We start from the raw sequence: 25019 nt of genomic DNA on the forward strand, positions 1-25019 counted from the left end.
CTGCTTGTCCTAATGACACAACTCAGCCCTAACAGAATCGTAAATATTTGTGCAGACTCTCATCCAAGCAACAAGCAGAAGATGAGTCCCCTCACATGGCTGATGGCCTTACGTTTTATCATCCTAATTTATTTTCCAGAGTAGCCAGAAAGATGCACAGCAGATGTGTTGAACCCCAAAAGCCTGAGCTTACGGTAGGCCAGCCCTGACTCTGTAGGCTGTGAATGAATGGAGAAATAAATCCTTGGGGAAAGCCTCAGACTGATAAAATTAGAGAATAACTCCTATGAAACAGTGTGGAGAGCTGTGCCAGCAAGGTTGCAAGCCTGGACACTTCACTCCATACAGAGCATCTGAAATTTCCCCTGGATCCCCTCCCTACATCAGGCTCGTGAGAGAGAACATACCCAGCACACCCAATTGTGCTTTCTTGTTCTAAGAGTTAGATAGACATTTGACACACCTGTAACCTAACTAGGGAAGCAGCGACGGCGGACCCCAAGTTCAAAACTTCTTGGTAAGATCTTCTCTCGGGAAGTCTTCTAAACGTGACATTCGTTTGCGTGTGACACAAAGGAATTCGTCACACATTGTGGAAACTTTGTTTTTGAATCGTCACCGTCAGAAAGAAAAAAAAAAGCCCACGAAATTAGCTAACATGGTAACCCAAAGGGCAGAACATAACCAACAGGTAATGATCGAACAGAAATTCTAGTCCTGTCACTTAGAGGGTCCATGACCAGGGGAAGGTGCTTAATCCCTAAGTGGGTTGAGTTTCATGAGGGTAAAACGAGACATAGAAGGGACACACACACACACACACACACACACACACACACACACACACACACACACACACACCACCACCAACAACAACAACAACAACAACAAACAAACAAACACACACACACCATGGTCAGGCTTCCTAACACCTACCTCTGACCCGTCTTCCAGGGCCCAGGTCTATGTAGGATGGACATCTACTGGCTTGGAACAAAACCAAGGTGCCTCATCTTAATGCATGGTATGTGGGTTTTGTTTTTGTTTTTTACATCAAGGCCAATAATGAAGGTGTCTGTGTAGAAAGGGCAGATCAGGACCCACTCACTCCGACAGGAACGCTCCTACTCCTTGGAGGATGACACCTCACAGACTGCGCCAGTGCCATCCTGCAGCTGGGCAGTACCTCCAGACAGCTAGGAGACACACTCACTCCAGCCGAGAGGACCAGGACTGCCTGAGGGCTGGATGGCAGCTGAAAGGAGCCTCTCTTACCCAGGGAACCTGAAGTGTTAAAGCCCCACTCCCCCAACCCACTCCCAGCACGCACTACACCACTGCATTCCAAGAACCAAGCCTCTGCCCAGGGACAGCAGGCTCTTCTTGAGAACTAACAGTTCCCTTGTACTCCCTCCCGCCACTGACTCCCAGGGTGGGCACCCACTCCCACCCACAGGTTCACCTGCCTGGCACAAGCAGCCACGGAGCACTAACCACGCTCCTGATGCTACTGGCTGTTCCCAAGCTTACAAACCCTTAGTGAGCTCTATGGCTCGAAGCTGCTAGCCCAGGACCTGGACCAAGCACCCGGTTGACCCTTGTCCGGGGAAACCTGCTTTGTGAGGACTAAACTGAACCTGTAAGGAAGGTCTGAAAGACAGCATGCAAACTTAGCACCTGTTGATAGAATATTCTGAATCTTTCGTCGGTGTAATGTTTTTGTATTTTTTTTCCCAATTAGGCAGTAATTCATCTAAGCTTCCTGAAAGCTTATGGTAACAATTTATTGATTCTAGAAGAGAAAAAAAGAAAGGGAGGAGGAGAGGAGGGACGCTGAAACACCAAGTACTCATGCCCAACCAAACTCTACATTTCCCAGCACCTGCTGGTAGTCTGAGAACTTGAAAAGTGTCATGTAGTCTAGACTGTCCTTGTGCCAAGGGGCCCTGTTCTCCTTGTCACTTCACAATTGTCTGGCAGGCAGGACTCCCCACAGGAAGCAGAGGTACTTAGGAAAGAACAAAACAGGACCCTGAGCTTACCCACACAGCAGCAAGCCCAGCATCCCCCCACCCTGAACTGCTGCCCTTGGCCTAGCTGGGAGGAGACCAGTCAAGACACAGTTTTCCAGGCCTGACTGAGTCTACCTTCCTCTAAGCCACTGTGTGACCTCACCCAGGCCAACCACCCACTGTAAAGGCCAAGGAAGCCACCCAGGTCTGAAAGCCTAAAATCTTACACACACTCGAACCTGCCAACCCGCTCTCCTAAGGAGGAAGCTATAATAAAAGAAAAGTCAACTTCAGACTACCTGTGTTTCTAGACTTACGCTAACACTCTCCTTGAAATAGGGGCTCAGCCTGGAAGCCAGGGAGGTCAAGTTCACAGCAAAAGTAAAGGGAAGAACAGGTCTGCTCAAACAACCAGCACCATGTGTGCCTCCTTGAAGCCCGCCTATTCACGTCTTTACCTCGGTGTTTCAGCAAGAAATGGTGAAACCACAAAGCAGGTGCCGGCACACTCACTGTGCTTCTCCAGGTCTGCTGCAGCTTTGGGGCTGCTGTGATAACAATTTTGATATCATATTGTCCCCTCAAACCTTAGAAAGATCCGATGAGATCCCAGCAGGGAGCACTTTCTACCACCTCCACTGCTCCAAACCATTACAGTATGTCATCCGCCAAAACCCGGCTTTCCGCTGAAAGCCCGAGTCTGTGGCTCTAAGAAAGCTGTCATGCTGCTGGCCATCTCTGGATTGAGATGCCTCTTTCCCCTGCTTCCTGACAAGGTAGCACATGAGAGGAAGGACCGCTAAAATATCTCTCTCTCTCTATCTCTCTCTCTATCTCTCTCTCTCTCTCTCTTCCTCCTCTCTCTCTCTTCTAACAGCATGGTGGTTGTTATGTGGGATGGGGCTGGCTTTTCATAAACTACTATTAGATTTGAAGCAGACACAGAGAAACTGCTTCGAGGTTGTCCTTTAAGAGTTCCATCCTCGCAGACTTTTCCAAATGCCTGCTGCAGTAATAACAGAGCCAGAGGAACACAGTATTTGTCAGGACTTGTAGGCGAGATGTGCTGGAGCGGCTGTCAGCCTGGGGAAAGTCACTCATCAGGAAGTCAGTGAGTGGACTGCCTTCAGCTGGACAAACGCCGCATCTGCACTGTGGGCACCAGAGGCAGCAGATTCCCTGTCTTGCCTCAGAGGCCAGACCTCCTTCTTCTTACTGCTCACACAAGCCTCCTGCCCTCCTTTCAGTTTCCTAAGCCCTGTGGAGGACGGAGTATCCTCTCAGTCACTAAGGTTGTAAAAGAATGTCCCTTCCACCGGACCTGTCTCCCAGGGACAGAAGTCAAGAAGGCCACCCTGTGATGAGAGTAACACACACACACACACACACACACACACACACACACACCACACACACACACACACACACACACCACAACACACACAACACACACACACACACACACACACACACACACACACACACACACACACACACACACACACACACACACACACACACACACACACACACACACACACACACACACACACACACACACACACACACACACACACACACACACCACACACACACACACCACACACACACACACACACACACACACACACACACACACACACACACACACACACCACACACACACACACACACACCACACCACACACACCACACACACACACACCACACCCCACACACACACACACCCACACACACACACACACACACACGCAAGTCTGTAATTTTAGATTAAGTTGTTCATGGCCCCTTGCATAGGAAGGACCAGTTCTACCTCAGTAAGGGAGCGAGCAACCCTCCAACAAGGATGAACAGAACAATGCAGCCAGCACACCCCCGAGATCGGCAGCAGCCACACCTCACTTCTCTGCCAGACGCTGTGGGGGTGGAGTGGTGGCATTTGGCAAATACTCCGAATGGGCTTTATGCTGGATATGGGACACCGACTACACTGGACTCCAAAGCACAAGTGATACCAGATGGCCGAGAGGACGATGAATTACCCGGTCAACAGCACACCTTAAAGACCCTGCTTTTTCAGCTACCAGTTGACACCCACCAGACTCAATCACAGAGAAAGGCCCAAAATAGCTTGCAGAATGCTAAACATTAGGTCTCCCCCTGCCAGAGGGCACTGGGGATGACCAGTAGCCGACACTCTGGCCTCTTTGTGGAGCACCTTCCTCCTAAAGGAAAAGTCGCCTTAGACGGGTGCACCCTTATTTGTCTGACTTACCACAGGGCTCTGCTAGAGGCCTGTAACGTCTCCTGAATCGTGAGACAGCTTTCAGCACGCATGGCCTCCCTGAGCAGTGTCTTGTGTTTTCATTTTCAGCTGGTCCCCTGTACCCCAGGAAAACTACGGAAACACAGCACCCACAATGCCTCTATGCACAACCTCTCCTAGGACGAATAACGGGCAGCTCACCCAGCAAATGGCCATGCCCAGCATCCTCCGACATTGTGAAGGGAGCATTTACCACCAACGAGTGAGCCCCCTCGAGCTTTCCTCTCGATGCCTGATGGATACCCATTTTTCCGTCAGCGACCTCAAGTGTCTGTAACGTTGAGATTTACACATGTGGACTTGTAAATGTTATTCCTTCAGAAAACTACTTTTCTGCCTAAACATTCAATTAATGTAATTAAATTGCTACCTGATGGCATTATCTAATTTAACTTGGGATCCAAACTATTGAATAGCATTCGTCTTTTAACACCCTGGCTGGGAAGGCATGTGATGGGCAGAGCTATAAACATGTTGGCGGAACCGAGCTGTTTAAAAATAAATTAGCAAACTATAAAAATAAACAGTGGCATACACATGTACTCAATTATGAACTAACTCTAATTTTTGCTCTGAAATACTGTCTTTGACCTTGGTCATAAACAAGCACTATTAAAAAATGTAATATCCCCACAGACGGGAGTCCATAGATTAAATGGTCTTCCAGCTCAGGAGAACACAAAACCAAGACACCAAAGGACAGCGAGAAACCGAGGAGGAAATCAAAGGAGAGAACGTGTCTGCCTTTCTCAGAAAGGCAATGTGCACAGCACCCGAAGCCACTCGTGCTTGCTGACACGAAGCTGCTTTCTGCCCAAGCCAGCAGTTAAAACCATGACTGAGTACTTTCGCATTTCCAAATGTTTTGCAATCTCTCAAGAAAAAGAGGAGGAGAACGGCTTCCAAATGCAGCTGTTGCAAAAGCTCACAGTCTGCGTGCGCCCTGCTCTCGGTCATGCTTGGTCTCCTCCCACCTGAGGTAGCCCACCATCCTAACTCTGAGTTCTGAGCTTCTCAAAGACAAGTGGCAGAAGTGTGGAAATCATCCTCCAAACAGCACCAGGCAGAAAATGGGGAGGGGGCAAAAACCAAGCTGTTGAGGCTGCACCCCGACATGTTTCCACACCAATTCAATACTCTCTTCACAAAGGAGAACATGGGGGGTGGGGGGATACTGAACTCTGGCTATCATTACAATTGCTAAAGCAACAGAAGACACAGCACTTGCCCGGCTTTCTAAAGCTTCAAAAACCATTCGGTCTTCAGGGTTGGCTGTACCCTAACTTGGCAAGACAGTGAGACCCCACCTTCTACAGAGTCACGATAAAGCTACAGTTCTCTCCTGTTGTGGTCCTCATTGTCCTTGATTTCACAAACACAAGCAGTTGAGCAACCGCTACTAAGTTTCACGTCTCAAAGAAGCCGCCTAAAACTCCGGAACTGCTACTAAGTTTCTCGTCTCAAAGAAGCTGCCTAAAACGCCGGTTACCTGAGGGTTTGTCTGCTCTCTCCCTCCAACAAGAACAAAGTATAGAAATGAAGACTAGGGGACACTCAGACACACTTACATTTGGTTCCGGGCAGAAGCTGGTGGGAAGGAAGCTCTGGGAAAGGATTTCTGAGAGCACATCCATGCACCCCGGGCCAGCATCCCTTCAGGAGCAAGAGCAGGCCCAGAGGTGTCCAATCAGGATGGGACATCCACAGACACGGAGGTTGCCAGCCGCTGCTGTGGGACAGGCATCCTCAACAAACACAAGCTGTAAGGTTTGGGAACAGCACACTGAGTCACTGGGCTGGCTTTTTCTTTTTCTGGACAGTACTTCACTTTCCTCCTACGTAGGACCCTGGGGACAGCTGAGGCCCTTAGATCTCCCTGCCTGTCCCGCCAACAAAGCTGTGACCTCTCACAGCCCGAACTCTTCAGTGGGCCCGCCTTTGGGTCACCTCTGATTCAGCCTGCTGTGTTTGGCAGTGTAGCACCATGGTGAGGACAGACTGAAGACCAAGGCTGAAATGGAGGCGGGAGATGCTTTTGTATAGCGGGGTCTTTCTCAGACAGAGAAGGAAAGCACTGTCCTGTCAGCCCTCAGACATGAAGACCTCCTCAATAGGAAGGTGGCCTGGACAGAAGCAAGGACTCCTCCGTTTCTCACCGAGTTTGCCAGATCACCGTCATCTGGTCAGGAGAGCTGAGCAGAGGTCAGAACTCCAAGGAGCGATGTGCTTGTCTCTGGTCCTCACAAATTACCTAACCTACATAAATTTCCTAGATCTCAGCTTTTGGGGGCTTGGGTGTTGTGAGGATTCCAAGAATTATTTGACTTTTCCATGAGAGGGCCCTCATGGAAGGGAAATCGATCTGTCTGCCAGCTGTGCCTTTTTGGGAATCGGGAAGGAAATAGGGTCTGTGGGAAGGAGTCAAGAGGCTGACCATCAGACCTGAGCACGATGAGAAGACACCACCAGGAAGGCTCAGGAGGTGCAAGGCGCAGGGGTGACTGCCTTTCTTAAAGAAGTCCAGGGTGGACGTGCTCAAAGAATCTGAGCTGTAAGGGGCAGATGAGAAGGTTTTCCAGCAGCTCTGTCTGAAGGTAGCTTGCTGCCTCCCATAGCTCTCTCTGAGAGGCTGTGCGTCCTGCACTGAGGGGGTTCTTCCTTGCCCACCCCCAACCCCGAGGTCTAATTCTACCCCCCTCCAATCACCAAGCCAAGCATCTCTGTTCCATTGTATTCTTCCTCTCGAGCCCTTTACCCGACCTGTTAACAAAGTCTGTCAGTTCTAGCCTCAAAGTCTGTGGAGATTCCAACCCCTTCTCACATCCTCATTCTGTTGGCTCCGGCAACCATCAGCTTGCCTGGGTCATGCTTGTCTCCCTCTTGGCGACGTCCAAGTCATGTGATGTCCCTTATCCCTCCAATGATTTCCACCTCCCTTCAGCCAAAGCCAGAGTCACAGGACAGCCCTCGAGGAGTGGCTCCCACTCCCAGGCCTGTTTCCACTCACCTCCGAGTCCCCTTCGACCTTCTCCAGAAAGCCCCGCAACTGGGTTGACCTTGCACAGAGGGCTTGTCTGCCATTACTGGGTCGGGAAGCTTGTTCCTCAGACCCACAGGGCTGGTTTCCTCACACGGGTCTTCCCTAGCCATCCTCCCACAAGTCTGGCCACCGTACATCCTCTCTCTAGCTCTTCCTCACCTTATTATTTTCCCAGGTGCTGTCATACCAAACACTGCATGTGATGGTTTACACGGTGTGCGTCTTTCTCAGCTAGGGTAAGAGTCTACCTCCATACAGCAAGAATTTTTTTTTAGGCTCTGACCACCGCTGTATGCCCGACTCCAAGAATAGTTCCCTCTTTGTGGCAGGTGTTCAAAATATTTGTTGAAAAATGAATGAGGAAACCGTCACCATCCCGAACCGCCAGGAGGCTGCTCAACGTTGCATCTATAAAACTGCCAGGCAGCCCAACCTGGGGCGCTTGGATCTAGAGTTTGGTTTAAAGCCAAATTCCATTTTCCCCACAGGCCCTGGGGCCTAGAGGGAAGAGCATTTTTGCATTATAATATAAATGAAGGTGTTCATCTGGTTTGAGGAAAGAAAAAATGTGAGGTGGGGGTGACAGCGAAGATCAAATGGGAATCTGTTTAAGGTTTACGAGGAGCCATTAGAAGGAGAAGAGTTGGTTAGAAACTGAGGAAAGGTTGACTTCAGTGCACCACTTGGTGGGCATCCTGTGTCCCATGGCCCCTTGAGGCCACCGCACACCGGGCACGGAGAGCCCATGCTTGTACCAAGTCCCACACAGAAGGCCAGGACACACCCCTGGGTTGCCAGCTGCCACTGGTGCCTTCAGGTTCTCTGGGAAGGACTGAAGGAGAGAGGGGGCAGAGCCCCTACCCAGGGGCCAGGATATAGCCAGAAGGACTGCAGTACCCTTGGCGTGCACTGTGACAAGGAAATAAATGCTCCTTGGTAGGCGGTAACATGGAGAAACTGAATCGAAAGAACTTGCCAGTTTGGAAGAGAATACCATGTGATGTTACTTGACTATTTCCTTATCAATAAAACACCTAAAGATGCTATTCCTATAGACATAAAGTGCTAGTGGCCCCTTGTTAACATACTTCGTGCTGCTAATACTTCCCTCTCATTTCTGACCCCCGCCCCACGGCATCCTCCCCTCCCTGAGATGCTTTAGGCTGACAGAGCCAATCTGATCGAAGCTGGAAACTTAAAGAACACAACTCTATTAGTGGCCACCATGCTTCCCCTGTTGCGGCTCCATGAGCACATTCGCCATTCGTTCAACCTATGCTTCCCAAGCCATGGAGAAGCTGTGTGTACGAAGCTGGAAATGCAGCAGGTAAGGCTTGTGATGGAAAGTGCGAGGAGAGGGGCACGCTCCTCCTCCAGCCTCTGCCCTCTTCTCTATGGCTGCAAGAGTGTATATGGCAACCCAGGCGAGAACAGATCTCTTGTCCACAATCAGCAGATCAATGACCTCGGGGGGGGGGGTGCGTGAGTACCTGATAGGCTGCAGTCAGATGTGCAGGCAACAGTCACCAAGCGGCCCCAACAACTGGGAAGGGGACTCTTCAAAGGGGAAGCAAATGGCGCCTCTCAGACTGACTGGGCTGCACACGTAGCGGCTCTTCCCAGTGTCTCGGACTCTAAAATGGGGACGTATGCAGCCTCTCCAAAGCTGAGGAACTGGGAAGGTGCTCACCACCCAAGACAGCAGTCAGAGAGGAAGCCTGCTTACTTAGTCGACTCGGAGATCATCCATGCCTCCACCTTTAACCCTGGAACTTGCAGGAAGTGGCAACCTGATGCCCTGGGAAGAGCGTGGCCTTGAGACTTGGTGTGTTTGGATTTGTGAACAAGTTCTAGGTGGTAACCAAGTAACGAGGTGGCTGGCACAAGCCATCTGGCTTCCCTAAGCCTGTGCATGTTAACCTTCTGGCTCCAAGTCTTGGTCTCGGGCAGAAAGGATTTGCCCTCTTCACTCCAACACTGCCTCCCCACATATCCAGCGCTCCAATGAGAACGTTGGCATCCATAAAGGGAGCTGGCCTTGGCCCCTTCACCTCCCTTCCAGCACCGACCATCGCACTTGGCATACAGAAAGTGCTCAACAAACAGAAGAGAGCTCACTGACAAGACGGAATGAGGCGGCATCTCCTCTAACTTCTTGCTAGATATTAAGAGAACTTAATCCCCAGTAACTACATGTTGCTTGTCAAATTTAAGTTGGCCTCAATAATGTAATTGTTTACTCGAAGTCGGTTCAAATCCTGGCACTATCCATGGCCCAGTGCAAACGCTTTCCTCTCTTCCGGCTTCTCATCTGTGAGTCGCCTTTGACAGGAGCAGGAGAACAAGCAGGCTTTATTGCAATACGCACTTAAAATGAGTTAACCCACTCAACCGCATGCCCCCCACCCCACCCCACCCCACAGCATCCTCCTGGATAGGACACGGAGAAAGGAACTTCAGCTCATGGGTGTGGTAGACTGAGCTCACGCAAAACTAAACCCCAGAGCAGCTGCTGACAAACCTCACCAGCCCACACCTCTTTGTCTGGGTCGTTAGTGTCCCCAGAAGAGTGCAGTAGCTGCCTGGGCTCCAGTGAAGGCCACACAGACCACTTCCCCCAACTGATTACCTCAGCCACCCACCATGCCTCTAGAAGAGAAAGCTTTCTCACTGGGCAGCCTCTAGTGTGCAGCTGGAGACAGACAGGCCACTTACAACCCAAGAATGTGGGCCGCCTGTCCACGCCTGGGCTCCTAAGTTGGAAGCCACTGTCCCACATGGTCAACACATTACTCTCTTGCTGTTGCTGCCATTCCTGTTGCTATTACTCGGACAGTACTATGTCTTGGAGAACAAGCTGGCTAATACTGGAGCCAAATTGAATTTGATTAGGTTTTTTTGTTTTTTGTTTTATTTTGTCTTGCTTTCATTAAGAAAGGTAGCAGACATAGCAAATAAATCTAGTTGGTCTGGCTGACCCTATACAACATGACATAGAGAGTAAGTGAATCCCATTGATAATAGGGTTTCCCGGGTTGGGGATTTAGCTCAGTGGTAGAGCGCTTGCTTAGCAAGCACAAGGCCCTGGGTTTGGTCCCTAGCTCCGAAAAAAAGAAAAAAGAAAAAAGAAAAAAAAAAAAGAGGGTTTCCCTACTCAAACAGAGAAAGCAGAGAGAAGTGGAGGGGAGATGGACAGAGACAGAGACAAAGTTTTGAAACAACTACCAGAACAGCCAGAGCTACCTGGAGGCAGGCAGCATTCAGTCCTTTGGGAGCCCAGGCCAGGGCCCGACCATTAGAGGAAGCGTCAGGACTATGGACAGGATGAGCTCCAGTTCCTACGCCCTGCAACCTCCACTGAGGGGCTTCCTCTGCTCCCTGGAGTAGACCTGCTCTAGACTCTAGGTGACTAGAGGCAGACGGTGCAAGCTACTTAGCCATAGAGTGAAGGCTCCAAGATGCCATCCCTGCTCCCAGTCCCTCCATTTGAAGGGACATGGGATAAAAGACAACGATGACTGTCCCAGTCTTGCAGTGACAGAGAATCAGGATATTCAGATCAAAGCTCAGCCTCTAACCACCTACCAGAGTAAGCTACAAACTGAACACCAAATGTGAACCAGAATCATGTGGGGGGAAAATATGAAATTACAACAACAATAAAGATAAAAAGATCCGTGCTCCACAAAGGCTATGCGGAATCTACAGGACAACGTTGGCACTGTGAGACCTTGTGAACAGCACTGGCCACATTTCACTAATCCCTCTCCAAAGGAAAAGTTGGTGACAGAGTCAAGCCTTGGCCAAAGCCCAGCCCAAGACTCTTAGCACCCAAATGGCCTGGAAACTACAGCAGGCACTGGACAAGCACCTGTGGAACCAGGCTGTGTCTCTGAAGCACCCTACCCTCTCAGGCCCCGGAAAGGCTATCTGTGCACAAAAAGACAGATGAAGGACTCAGGCAATTCCTGATTACCTTCCATCTCTGCTCCCAGACTTGAGACTTGAAGAAAAAGTTCCCAAGTCACCCAACCCTCTGCAGGGCCATCCTGTGGGTATGAGTCTTCGAGAGGCTGGGCAAGGTGGGAAGTACGTAGATCAACCTAAGGAGGGTCCCATCGGGAGTTGCTCTCCTCCATTGGAACAGGGGTCCCTGAAGTCAGAGGGCAGGTGGCCCTGCTCACCAGTTTAGCTAATCTGTCTTCACTGAACTGAGTGCCAACAAGGGAGGCGGGGACCGAAAAGCCAGCCTCGTGGCTATAAGCCTGCGATTACTCACGCCACGTCTGTGTACTCTGAAATGCTTTCCCATGTCTGCAATGTTTCTTCTATCATCCTACACGCTCACCGTCACCTCGCCTCACCCCAACACACAGAAAAGATGCACTTAACCCGTGCGTTTGGGCTCTGTTCTACCGCAGTGACCAACCCCTGTTGTTTTAACATGGGTTTTGTTGGAAATAAAAAGACTTGGCCTTGCTGTCTCCCGGGGAATCTGGGCTCTGCTTCTCCAAAACCTTTGTTCTCCACATGTCAGCAGAAAGTTATGGACAAGTCTCCCCAGAGCTGAGTTACAGCACAGACAAGAAAGGACACTCTATTTCTCCATCTCCGTGAAGTTGTCACCAGCAGAGCAGTCGTGAAGAGGCACTCTGGGGACAGGATCATAATTCTCCACCACCCTGAGAAGCTGTGGTAGGAAGGACAGGAGAACCAAGTTTATCTGGACTAGTCCCCAGAGGAGCTCCCAGAAGGGAGAGACTCCTGCCCAGTTGGGATGACCAATGAGAAACCAGGATTCCTGTGGCCATCAAGCTGGGCAAAGGTCTCCAGTGAACACTGAGTTTTCAAAAGGTGAGTGGAGAGTGGGAGCACATGGGAGGGACACAGGAGGGACACGGGAGGCTCTCGGGTGGTTCATCAATGTCCTCTGTGATCATCGGACCGCTGTGTGAAGAAGAGCTGTGAGGAAACGGTAGGTTCTACAGAGAGAGAAAAACAAGAACCAATCTAGGAGTTGAGCTCAGGGAAGAGAGATTATTCAAGAAGATAACAGTGGCAGAGAATGGAGCGCGGAACTCTGAAATACTCGGGGGTCTTGGCCCCGTGCCGATGAAGAGATATTCTGTCTTCTCTGGAATGCAGAGGAAATGGGTCTACACTGAAGCGAAAGAGATTGAAGGTAGACAAAAGGAAGGATTTCCTGCTATTGAGAGACAGCTTTAAAAATAGAACTGTATGCTTAGGAAGAGGTCAGGGTGGCTGAGTCTAATCCTGGTCTGCCTCAGAGAAGGTCACCACCCCAACTCCATCTTCCCCAGATGTCCGACAGCCTGCATAAGAGAGACAAGCTGTCCAGGAGAGACGCTGTGCCAACAGCAGGACTGCCAACACCTGAGTATCCAAAGCGTCAGGTGGAAAACCGACTGAAACACGACAGAGCACACAGGCAGGAGGAGGAGGAACCGGTGGAGGACTACCCAGAACAAACTGGTGTTTTCCTGGGTTAGCTACGAATGCTCCAAACTGCACTGGCAGAGCAAAGCTCAAGGTCAGGAAAGGGCTACAGCCGTCACACACACACACACACACACACACACACACACACACACACACACACCACATAAGGCAAAGCAGTGTCCCTGGCTCCTGCTGGATACAACGGTGTGAACTGGCACAGCCAGACCAAAGTAAAAATGTGGAGAGCCTGCTCTGACCCTAGCTGCTGCCTAGCAAGCAATCTCACTGCCCACCTCTCCCTGCAACTCTCCTCAGCTTCAAAGTGTGTGTGTGTGTGTGTGTGTATATGTGTGTGTACATCTGTGTATGTGTCTGTGTGTGTGTGTCTATATGTGTGTATGTCTCTGTGTGTATATGTGTGTGTACATCTGTGTATCTGTCTGTCTGTCTGTGTGTGTCTGTGTGTCTATATGTGTGTACATCTCTCTGTGTATGTGTGTGTTGTGTGTGTATGTGTGTATGTGTGTGTGTGTTGTGTGTACATCTGTGTATCTGTCTGTCTGTCTGTCTGTGTCTGTGTGTCTATGTGTGTACATCTCTCTGTGTATGTGTGTGTGTTGTGTGTGTATGTGTGTATGTGTGTGTGTTGTGTGTACATCTGTGTATCTGTCTGTCTGTGTGTGTCTGTGTGTCTATATGTGTGTACATCTCTCTCTCTGTGTATGTGTGTGTGTTGTGTGTGTATGTGTGTGTGTTGTGTGTACATCTGTGTATCTGTCTGTCTGTGTGTGTCTGTGTGTCTATATGTGTGTACATCTCTCTGTGTATGTGTATGTGTGTTGTGTGTGTATGTGTGTGTGTGCGTGTGTGTTGTGTGTGTGCGCGTGTGTGTTGTGTGTGTTGTGTGTGTGTTGTGTGTGTTGTGTGGTATGTGTGTGTGTTGTGTGTGTACGTCTCTGTGTATGTGTGTGTGTTGTGTGTTGTGTGTGTGTGTTGTGTGTGTGTTGCTGCAGCTGGAACCCAGGGCTTCCCACAAGGCAGGCAAGCCCTCTATCACTGGAGTTATATTTCAGCCCTAATGTTCAATAAAATTTTTCTTCTATGATGGAAAATACCTGTTCTCAAATATCTATCCTTTCTTCTAAGATCCCCCAGATGCTCCTGTCAACTACAGGAACAAAAGAGCCTTGCCCTAAAGTCAATTTCACGGGAGACGGGACTTTTAACAACAGTTTAGAATAATTACTGAGGTTTAGCCATCTTAATCTAGGAATGAGACCCAAATTTTCTCTACCCAGATTCCATCCGACAAGCCTGGACCCGAGCTCATCTCACCTTGTCCCACTCCTGTCGGCTGTGCCCCCACTCTGTGTAAATAGCAAAGGTAAGGAGAGCATGAGCTCAGACTACAGTCCCACACAGGGTATCTGAGACAGAGCCCAGGGATGCTACGGCTGGGTACCAAGCAGATTGAAGACTGTGCCTGCAAAATGACTGCAGCTGACCTGGGCCACAGTGCTCACGCAGAGGGGAGGAGCCGAGAGTGGGGGAGCATCGTCCACAGGGACGCCAGGTCCTCACACAACGTGGGGGACAAGGCAACCCTAGATCACTAGACCTCGTCACACACCAGTGATATACTACACTCGCCTTCCAAAGGGCCGTGAAGCAGTTACAGTTCTGGCTGTCTCTTCCTCACTGTGGAATTCCCCCTAACAGGTCATTCAGAGATAAATGGAGTAGCAAATGCCAGTATTTCCAGCCAGTACTCCAGACCTGAGGCAGAAGGATTTCCACAAATCTCAAGCCAGCCGGAGCTACAAAAGGCACTGTCTTCTCAAAAACCAAAACAAGCCAACAAGCCTTTGTTGTTGTTGTTATTGTTGTTGCTGTTGTTGTTGCTGTTGTTGTTGTTGTTGTTGTTGATTTTAGGCAGGGCTATCATTATATAACCCCTGGCTGGCCTGGAACCTAATATAGAACAGGCCAACTTCAGGAGCAAAGCGATCTGCCTGCCTCTGCTTCCTGAGCAGAAAAAGAAAAAGTCCACCCAGATTCAAATTACAGGACGAGGTGCCACAAAGCATGCTGGGAGGGCCATTTCCAGGACCCGGCAGTTATGATTCAAGATGATCTGGGCAGATTGCATGAAGTGCCCCTGTCAGAGTGCAAAGGTTATGATGCCTTCAGTTAGATTGAGGCTTGGTCAAGACACGCTCTGGGAAGTGGGATTTTCACCCAGCTCGTGCAGAGTGCAGGGAGTCTCTCGTGGGTGGCGTCAAGGCAGAAAAGCTCCGTTTTAGCCAAATGCACTTTTAAATCCTAATGGTGCCAAGGGGAGCTTGCTGGTGGAGCAAGAACGTGTTCTCCCTCCTCCATCTATAGGCATTCACATCTTTAAGGCATTTCGTGGGTTTTTTTTTTTTAATTTCTTTAACCTCTATATGGGAAAACATAAAGCACAGAACATTGCACCTGTCAGGTGCGGGCCCTGAACCATCTCTAGTCAGATGAAAGTCGGAACATCAGACTCTTAACGACGGGAAAGTTAAAGATTAAAAACATGTTGGAACACTTACTCTGCGCAATGCCAAAAATGTGTCTATAACGTGTAAGGAGAGAGGAGTTTCAGGCAGAGCAGGAGAAAGACAACGTGTGCGTGCTGAAGGGGGAACAGAGGTCCTCACTGGCTTTCCCCCCTCCCTTCCCTGTGAGGGAAATTGCTACTGAAATCTGACATGCTTTGCAATAGCGGATTAATCACTCAGCGTAGCGAGGTTGGAGCCACTGTAACTAACTCTGTGCGGACTCCCAGGACCTCGTGCTCTGACGCATGAGGTTGGGAGGAACTGCTATGGCCACTTCCACAGGCATCGGGACACACCTTGCTGCATCCTCCTCGCTGCTGCAGGAACTATAGAGTCCCACGGAAAGGGAGAGCATTTATGGTTGGCACTGCCACTTGCCAACCCATGACTTAGGCATTAATGGCCATGCTTGGCTAACGCTCTCTTGGCATCCATCTCCGCTCCCCTCTCTTAAACAAGGCACGTCAGTGAAGCATGGCTGTACTTAATAATTCTCCTTGCAAGTCTCAGGCATAGCTGGGGCAATCTGTGCTTGACCGTGTGTGTGGTGTAGTGTTAGGGCATCTTCTTTTCCAAAACCGGACGATCCAAAAGCCAACGATAGTGTGATATACTCTAAATAACGCAATGCACCCTACACATCCTATAGGCGGGGACCCCCCCACCCCAAAACTTTCAAAGGTTTTTCTGCAAGACTATTGACGTTTCCCTTAGAAGTTCCCAGGCAAATGGGCACGTGCTACATTTTCACCCTTACAATAAACTCTTCTGCAGGTTTTGTTTATTTTGAGGAAACATTTCACTTTTTTTTTTCCAAGACATGAGGTGTGAATGATGCAAAACAGTATTTGGATATGGAAGCTAGTGATTTGCATAATGCATTGCTAATCGGCGAGTATAAATTCTGGAATCGGACGAACCGAAATCAAGTGCCACGGAATTCTTAAAAAAAAAATCTAGATCTTGAAAATAAAGAACCCCGCCCCGTGACGGAGTAATGCACACTTTTGCTCTCCGCGTCTAAGAAGGACAAATTATCCCCACAGAGTTTCGTGAGGAATTTTAAGTAAGTGACTTTGATGTACACCACTACACTCCAACCCAGCATACTGAAGCATAAAGGTCCCGGATTCTCAGGCACAGAACACCAAGGAGGGCAAAAATATTTGCACCACAAAAAAAGCAGATGTTTCCCCCCACCCCACCCCACCCATGCTGACCCTAAGGAATCTACACCTTGCTCCTCCTCGGTTCAAGCCAGAATCCTTCTATCTACTCGGTTCCCACTGGTTTCAGTGGCAATAGCATGCGAGATTAGACCCCCCTTTTTGAAAAAATAAAACAAAACAAAAAAAAAAAAACCAGGAAATAGTCTGAGACAGTAAAAGCAAAAAGAGTCACTCCAGCTTCGTAAATTCCCTGTCGGTCAAGCACGATGACGAAACTGAGTTTGAGAAGTGATGTGTCTGAACCTCTCTCTGAGGGAGGAATACAACAGGACCCGGGAAAAGGGAGGGGTAGCCTAGTGATCATCGCCAGCCCCGTTACCCTTAGCAGCGTGTGTAATAGGGACCCAGTAATGCAAAAGGTTAATCAGGTCAATCTCCCAAGAGTCACTTGGATGCTCGAGCACAGACAGGAAACACGTGTTCACACACACGCACACTTCCACATGTGTCATGTTCCATTCACACAAGCACGTGTGCGCACATACACAGGTGTGCACACACACTGGCCCTTGAGGGTGTCGTTATATTTACACACACACACACACACACACACACACACACACACACACACACACACACCATGTTACATTTCCTCAGCAGCTGCTCCCTATTCTCTACGCCAGAGAGGCCAAACCAGCCTAAAATTTAATTTAATCTGCTGTAAGCCCAAGTGTTAGGCACTTGGACGGCAGCTAAGAGCGCCACTCTGGGATGACTGAATGACACTTCCTAATAACAGCCCGTGCGTGAGGCAGGCAGGAGCAGACATTTTGTGAAGCCACAGGGACCTGGACCTGAGAGGGACCTGGGCCTGAGAAGGACCTGGGAAACTTGGCCTCAGCTTCCAAGAGGCAGATGCTGCTAAGAGTGGGTCCACCACCTTGGTTCCTGTGGCCAAAGCCTGTCCCCATCACTGACTTGTTTTGAAGTCACACAGTGAGTCCTGGCTCTTGCTCTGTGGAGGAGGGATGCCTATTCGAGCTCTTCTTGCTCCCACACCGACTCAGGGCTGTACCCCAATCCTACCTGCCACTAGGTGCTCCACAGCTCTTGACTGGGTCCTCTCACCCTTCCTCCATGGAGCGTGGTCTTTACCACAGTGCCACCGCTCTGAAGCCCTACTTTCATCAGGATGCCTAGCTCGGGTCCCCAGGACTCTAAGGAAAGAGGCACAGCTCTGACACTCCCACAGAAACACCACGGGAGGCAAGGATTCTCCTTTCCTCTGGGATTCTCCCTATCATGGGAGCACCATGATAGAAGAGACCCCGGGAGCCATCTTCTTCTATCCCTTCTCCTTAACAGTGGCCCTTGCCCTTCCTGACCCTGACTCCTGTGGACCCGAAGCAGGTCAGGTCCTAGTGGTCAGGTTTTCCAGAAAACGTCAAACATGTAGAACTTGCGAGCATAGCATAAGTCAGAGCCCATGCGGCCACCATCCACCTCCACCTGTGCCAGTCTCATCTACAGCCCCAACGCCCACTTGCCTGGTGGATTAATTAAGTTGATCCCTTACATCATATCTTTTTATCAGTAAATACTTCAATACGTATTTTTTTTAAGATAAGGGCTCTTTTTTTTTCCCCTTTTAAGCACAACCACAAAACCATTACTATACCTAGAAATAATACTAAAGTGACAGTAATCCTTACCCAACAGGGCAGAACAACTCTAAACTCAAAACCACCTTTTCCCATCTGAGTATGCATTGGAGGACCCTATCCACCCACACGCCAGACAGAAGCTTCCAAGGAGAGCATTCAGAGAGTCAGTGTCTGGGAGCATGAGTGACCTTGTTCAAAGCCACCTTCCACACCAGCCCCCACTCCTGCCCACTTAGGGTGGAATGTACCACACCCTCCAGGGTGTTTACTTCCTTAACTCCCAACCCTGCCCTGCGAGTGCATCCGACGAGCAGACGCACTCCCAGTGTTCAGAACTGGTATTTTTTTTCCCCCAAGACCGTGTTCTCTTGGACAGCTCTGCACAGAATTCATTCACAGAGCTTGTCTTAGATCTACAGCTGACTAGATGTGTCAGTTATGTTCCAAATGGGTTTTCACAGGTCAAGGTTCTGCAGGCAAGAGCAAATACTATTTTTAGACAGGATAAGGTCACAATGCTTTTAGAGACAGTGAGGTCTACAATAAAACCTATTGATCAGCCTTTGGAGCTAGTGCTCCAGAGAGACACCGACAGAAACAAAAATTGCCTGGCTGTTTTCTCTGTAGACCTGGTGGGGAAAATCACATTGGCCTTAATATCTTTCGAGATGTACAGTAAGTAACAATAACTGTGTACAGATTACTGACGTTCATTTAACAAATGCAGATGCAGGTCACAGACTTCCCAGTAACTGAGTGGCGGCCAGGCAGACCTCTGCCTGGAGTTGTATTGTATCCTTACACTTACAGCTGGGCTCTCAGCTGGGCCATGCGAGCCGCAGGCTGACAGACAAAAGGCCAACCCGGGCTGGGGCTGAGTAAAGTGGGGTCTCCTTGGCTGACACTCTAAAAACTTCAGGACTGACTTAACAGATCATGAGAAATTCCTAAGTCCTCCCTACACAGCTGACAGACTGAGATCGATTGATTACATGTACTATGGCCATACCACCGTGAGCCCATCTGATCTCATCTGATGACAGACAGATCTGTGTGTGTGCGTGTGTGTGTGTGCACAGATCTTTTAATGATACTTGATTTGAAGAGTTTTTCTTTCTAAAACACACAGTAAGTCCTTCATAGGTGTACCACACTAGATTCAATAAGAAAAACATCATTCTTTGCCAGATGAAACTTAGAGTTAAATTTAGAAATACACTAACAGAAGCCCAAGAAGATGAATCATACACACACACACACACACACACACACAGACAGAGAGAGAGAGAGAGAGAGAGAGAGAGAGAGAGAGCTCTCAGAACCAGCCACTAGAAACTCTTTCAGCCAAACCCAAAAGTTCATGAGTTTACCAAGGTTTAAACAACAACCCTAAATGATTTACTTAAGTGAGTGGGAGCCCTAAGCAAAGCTATGGTTTTAAGGGACGGACAGAGCATCATAGCTCAGATTTCAGAGATCAACTGCAGGATCAGTCAGTGTCCTCATCAACACTGTTATCAAAGGGACTTTATTACTTTGGAAATTCAGGACCACAGGAACTAGTGTGAAAACTGAAGTATCTCCCATCTCACAGCCCAGCTCAAAACCAAAATATACCACAGCAAACCTAATCCACACGTCACATTGTGACAGAGCCGACCCCATCAGGGAGCTGGGCCTGCAGTAGCAACAGCTTCCCACCTACGCTGAGAACGCTTGGCTGAGACATCTTCATGGTAAGGGCGGGAGGAAGAAAGGGCTCTAGGCTTTCCTCAGCTTTCTCCATCACTGCCGTCCTTCCCCATGATGCTAACATGCATGTACCTGGTCTGTTATCTTCCTGGATTGAGTCTAAACTTAGCTTTTCTCCTTTGTTCAGAGGGCTTTAGTTTTAACTTTTTTTATTTTTGTCAGGGATTTAAAGAGCATTTAAAAATCTCAAACAATTTACCATCAATTAGAGAGGTGGTAATTTAAATAAATTACTTTTTATTTAAGTTACAGATCTCAAGTGTGTCTCCATCCTACAAGGGACACACATTTCACATTGGGCTCACTCCCCCTTATTCTGAGCCCAGAGTAAGTTCTAGACAATCATTACCCAAAGGGTAATTGCAAATGCTCCTTTTTGGCATGCTTCTGAAAGCGCTGTGCTACATCTGACTTAATGGCATATGAAAGGCGCTCTCTGGACAGGGTAGAAGGTAGATCCGTCCATGCTGAAAGTCAGCTGTAAACACAGTATTTAGAAAGACGGCCTGCAATGTTCCCTTGTCCTAGGACAAGCCGTATGCTTTTACCTACGTGACGGATTAAAAAAAGAACAGTTCCCCTCAACTTATGCTGTCTTCCAACAATAACAGAGGGAGAGTTCTTCTCAACACGCTGCATCGGATGCCTTTAACAAGCAAGAACGTGAAACTCCAAGAGCTCAGCATATGCAGGCTGTGTCCATACAGAGAAGCCAGCTTTTAGGGGAAGGAAGGAGCAAAATATCACTGAATTCAGCCAGTTAATTGAATTTAAAATACCTGCTTGTTTGAATGCAAGTGACTTTTTTTTTAAAGTGTATTTCTATTTTGATACAGTCAGAGTTGCCAAGAAAAAAAAAAAAAAAAAGAAGCAAGATTGAAGAAAATACACATTATACTCTTTGGAGTTTATCAAAAAACAGCTTGCAACAATTAAAAGATGGAGCTTGTGTAAGGTGCAAAGTTCTGTAGCTTGTCACCATTCCACCATTCTGTGTTCCGGTTCTCCTCTCAGCGATTTGAAAGCATTCTGCTGCCCACTAGAGCGCCCACCTTTGAGGTAAATCGAGGAAATGCTCCGCCCTCGTTGTTGGTGAGACACACTCAGCATGTAAATTCCAGGGAGAAAAGGGAGAGAACTGTGGGCTGCCTGTGCTGGTGGGGCTTAGGAGAGCCACCCGTTGCCAGACACCCGATCCACAGATGAGAAAGGACAGGATGCCAAGATGTGACAGAGGGGCGAGAAAGACGGTGCAGCAGTTAAGGTCTCACCTCACAGCAGCCCTTAACTCCAGCTCCGGGAAAACGGGAAGTCTCTGACCTCAAAGGACACCCTCAGTCACGTGCACACACCCACCCACGGACACAGACACGTCATTTAACAGGTGTGATGTGAGCTCAGGGCTCCTGGTGGAGTATAAGCAGGGTCAGAGCTCAGATACCCTGGCTACCACCCCAATGGCTTTTTCTGTCTTAGCTTTCTATTTAGAGTTACTTTGACATGCATGTAGGATAGTTTGCCTACATGCATGTATGTGCACCACGTGCATGCTTGCTGGATGCCTAGTAACCAGCGTTATGAATGGTGGGGAACATGGGTGCTGGGAATTGAACCTGGATCCTCTACAAGAGCACAAGGGCTCCTAACCACTGAACCATCTCTCCGGCCTCAAGTGTCGTTTTAATATTAGAGGTTAATAGCTCTTGTCAAGAACAATCTACCCAAAAGATCTCAGATCTTCATGACCTCTTAGCAAGTCTTGGTAATTTTGCCATTAATTTTACGGGAAAGTAAATATCCGTCTGTAGAACCTCTGCAGGCTCTGTATGGTTACCGTCGTACTTTATCGTTTGTTGATCGCAGTTTATCGGAACTGCGTCTCTTCACGCGGTTGGCAGACTTCCTTTCTAACACAAAGGTCACACAGCACGGTGTATGGCTTGCCACCCTCCCAAATTGCTTATTTGTCTATAACAATGATTTCAAATCCTAGGCACCGGATGGTGCTCTTACCAGAGACTTCTGCGAATGCTATATACGATCGGATTCCAAAATGGGGTGATTGGATCAAATGCGGAATCGAGTTATTTGAAAGTGAAGTGTTCCAGCAGACAGCTACTAGTTGGCTCTATTTTGTTCTGTCTTCATCAAAAGATCTTTAAATAGTGTCCAGTTTTTAAAAAGGATTTCAACTTTGTGTTGTACCCATGCCAAATTCTCTGTGCATCTAATCAAAGAATCGATCAGACAACATATCAGATGTCACCCTTTACCATTTGGGAATATACGTTAATTACCACAGTTTCGTCTCCCTATGCCTTTCCTACCCTCCCTTCCCCCCAAGACAGCAGTCCTCAAAAGCGTCCACAAAAAAAAAAAAATGTATGGGGCAATTAAATGGATATTTGTAATTAGAATTTAATAATTTGCATCAGCGACAAATGAGCCCTGATTTTAATCTGCAGCGCATCTCGATTAGCCCAGAGATAGTGTGATTTGGTAGTTTACAGGCCTCCTCCCGGATTAGGAAACAATGCCAAGCCTTCAGTCTGTGTCTCTGTCAGGAGTGTGTTAAGGAAAAGACACAATGAAAATGTTTGACAACCTGAAAGCGACCATAAATTACATGACAACTGTGTAAAAGTCATGATGAGACAAATAAAGGACTGACCTATAACGCGCCTGACTCGTCCTGACACACAGGACTCTGCACTAATGTCTGAGCAGCCAAGGAGTTCTTAAGCGGAGAACTACTTAGCGCCAGAAACATTGTGTATTATCAGTAGTCAACAGCATTGATTTTTAGTCGACATTTCAATCAGGTTGAAGTAGAAATACTGCCCAGTTCATCCGGCAGCCTCCTGGCCTGTCCGTGGCCCCTCTGTGGTCCCCTCTGTCATGGCTTTGTTAAATTTCCACTGTACTCACCATTCAATATTTATTGTAGCTCTGCCACATCCAGGCACTTGGCTTGAAGGGTTACTAGCCTGCCTCTTGGGACATTAAATTCATGCTTACTTTTAAGGAAGTCAGAACCAAAAAGAAAAAAAGAAAAAAGAAAAGGAAAAGGAAGAAAGACAAAAGGCCACCATCAGCGATCTGGCCTGATTCTTAGGGGAACAAGCCAGAGAGAGGTAGCAGGGAAGCCGGGTGTTCTAAAGGAGCCGGATTCTTTGTATCATTTTGCTTTCCAGCGCTTCTCTTCTGGGGCAGTCCTGCAGCCCCACTGAGCTCCTGACCCAGGATTCACAGGTTACAGATACCATGGATACAAGAGAAGAGAAAGGGAGGCAGGACCTTGAACAGAAGCCACCGGCCCTGTACATGCTGTCAGCCAACGGAACGGAAGCCAACCCGTGGAGCTCTTTGCCCTCCAGTGTACTCCACAGCCACTGCCATCCCCCTCACCAACTCACGGGATCCCCTGGGGACAAGCCAAAGACAACATTTTGGTGGTAGATCTGAACAGCCTCCTTGGGGAGGCACAGAGCTTTCCAAACCGTACTCCCCTCTGCCAGCCTTCTCCTCTCTGGTGTGCCTCCACACATAGTAGGTGCTTCTAAACAGGTGCAGTTGTGTGAATGAATGGGGACTGGGAAGAAAGAACCATTTGGTTCTGGGACACATCAAATAATCCCTTTACAAGAGATCTCGGGTCTTGCTTCTGCAAATGTTCATAGTGTGGACTTTGTGTGGGACATCCGGGAGAGAGCTGGGTGGAGCTAAAAATTTGCCTCAGGTAAAGCCACAGGAGATTGGATGGACTTGTTGACTCTAATTTCCAGTCAGAATTTCCCTCAAATCCTGCCTGCCTATCTGACTTGCCCAACCATAACGGTCTTCAGCCAGAAACAAAACCTCCTTGAAGCAGGTTATGCCTCCTGCTCCCAGTCTCCCCAGTAGTCACCCCACCCCACCCCCACACACATACACACACAGGTACACACACACACACACACACACACACACACACACGCACGCATTCTCTAATTCTCACTCTATACACCATGTAGAGGTGGTGACAAGCAAACTGTTGCCAGACTTCACAGCCCTCAAACGCCTGTTGGGTTTCTTGGTCACTATCCCCTAACCAAGTCACACAACACCAGGTGATAAATTCCCCTCCTCCTACTGCCCAAGTCTGTCACTAATGTGTGGCTTCTTCTGGATACATGTGAAGCAAGGACTTAAAAAGCAGTGTTCCCAAGCCCGAGACAGCCCTCCAGTAAGGCTATGACACCCTGCCAGAGAACAGACAGGAAAAGTCTCCCTTTTCCTGAAAACTGGAGGAAGAAAAAGCTATCCACAGAAGCTATCCAGAGTCAGCTGTCCAGCAGCAGGGCTCTCTGCCCGAGATATCAGCCCCACTGCAGAAGGCTGCAACGTTACTAAGGCAGCCCGGACCACACAGAAGGACTCCATCAAAAGACTATCTTAGGTAGCTATGCACCATCAAGAAAGCTACCCAACACTCGGTGGGTCTCTGTTTTCTCCCAGAACTAATGGCGCCAACGGGAACACTTCTTTTAGGGGTTGTAGCTGCTCCAACAGCACAGCAGGTGCAGAAGGACTCATCGACTCTCGTGTGTGCGCTGCAGAAGGCACAACTCCACGTGGGTAGCACGGGGTTTGCTTTTGAACTCTCTCTTACCTGTTCCTTGGACCCTACAAGACAGGGAGTTTAGGCTGCCTTCTTTTGGCCCAGAGGCTGAATGGCTTTCTCCAGCCATTTAGCGTCCATCACACATAGCAGAGCCTACTCCGCATAAAGCAACAAGTGTCTATGAGAAAGGGGTGGACGCCCATGCGCTGTGGGAACAGCGCTGCCTCACTGGATCCAAAATGGCTCCCTCTCCCGGCTCACATAAGAAGGAATCCCTCCCGCCCCACCCCCGCCCCACCCCCTGCCCCACCCCCGCCCCACCCCCGCCCCACCCCCGCTGCCCCACCCCCCCCCCTGGTTGCTCCTGGTCCCATCCTCTGCCTCCTTACCTCACACCTACAGCAT

The 25019-nt window shown here is 48.9% G+C and overlaps 1 protein-coding gene across 10 annotated transcripts in view; it reads right to left on the bottom strand.

The window, feature by feature from the left end:
• Bcl11a (BAF chromatin remodeling complex subunit BCL11A) overlaps nucleotides 1–25019 on the bottom strand; it is a 94886-nt gene that overhangs the window by 45171 nt on the left and 24696 nt on the right. The window contains exon 1 of one of the 10 annotated variants that reach the window (XM_032916871.1): nucleotides 5907–6238. The exons of the other annotated variants lie outside the window; for them this stretch is intronic. Coding sequence (XP_032772762.1) covers nucleotides 5907–6039 — 133 coding nt within the window. The 5' untranslated portion in view covers nucleotides 6040–6238. Of the gene's footprint in view, nucleotides 1–5906; nucleotides 6239–25019 lie in introns of those variants that run through there. 10 annotated transcript variants of the gene reach the window in all.

This window comes from Rattus rattus, chromosome 11 (assembly GCF_011064425.1).
Source record: "Rattus rattus isolate New Zealand chromosome 11, Rrattus_CSIRO_v1, whole genome shotgun sequence".
NCBI lineage: Eukaryota > Metazoa > Chordata > Mammalia > Rodentia > Muridae > Rattus > Rattus rattus.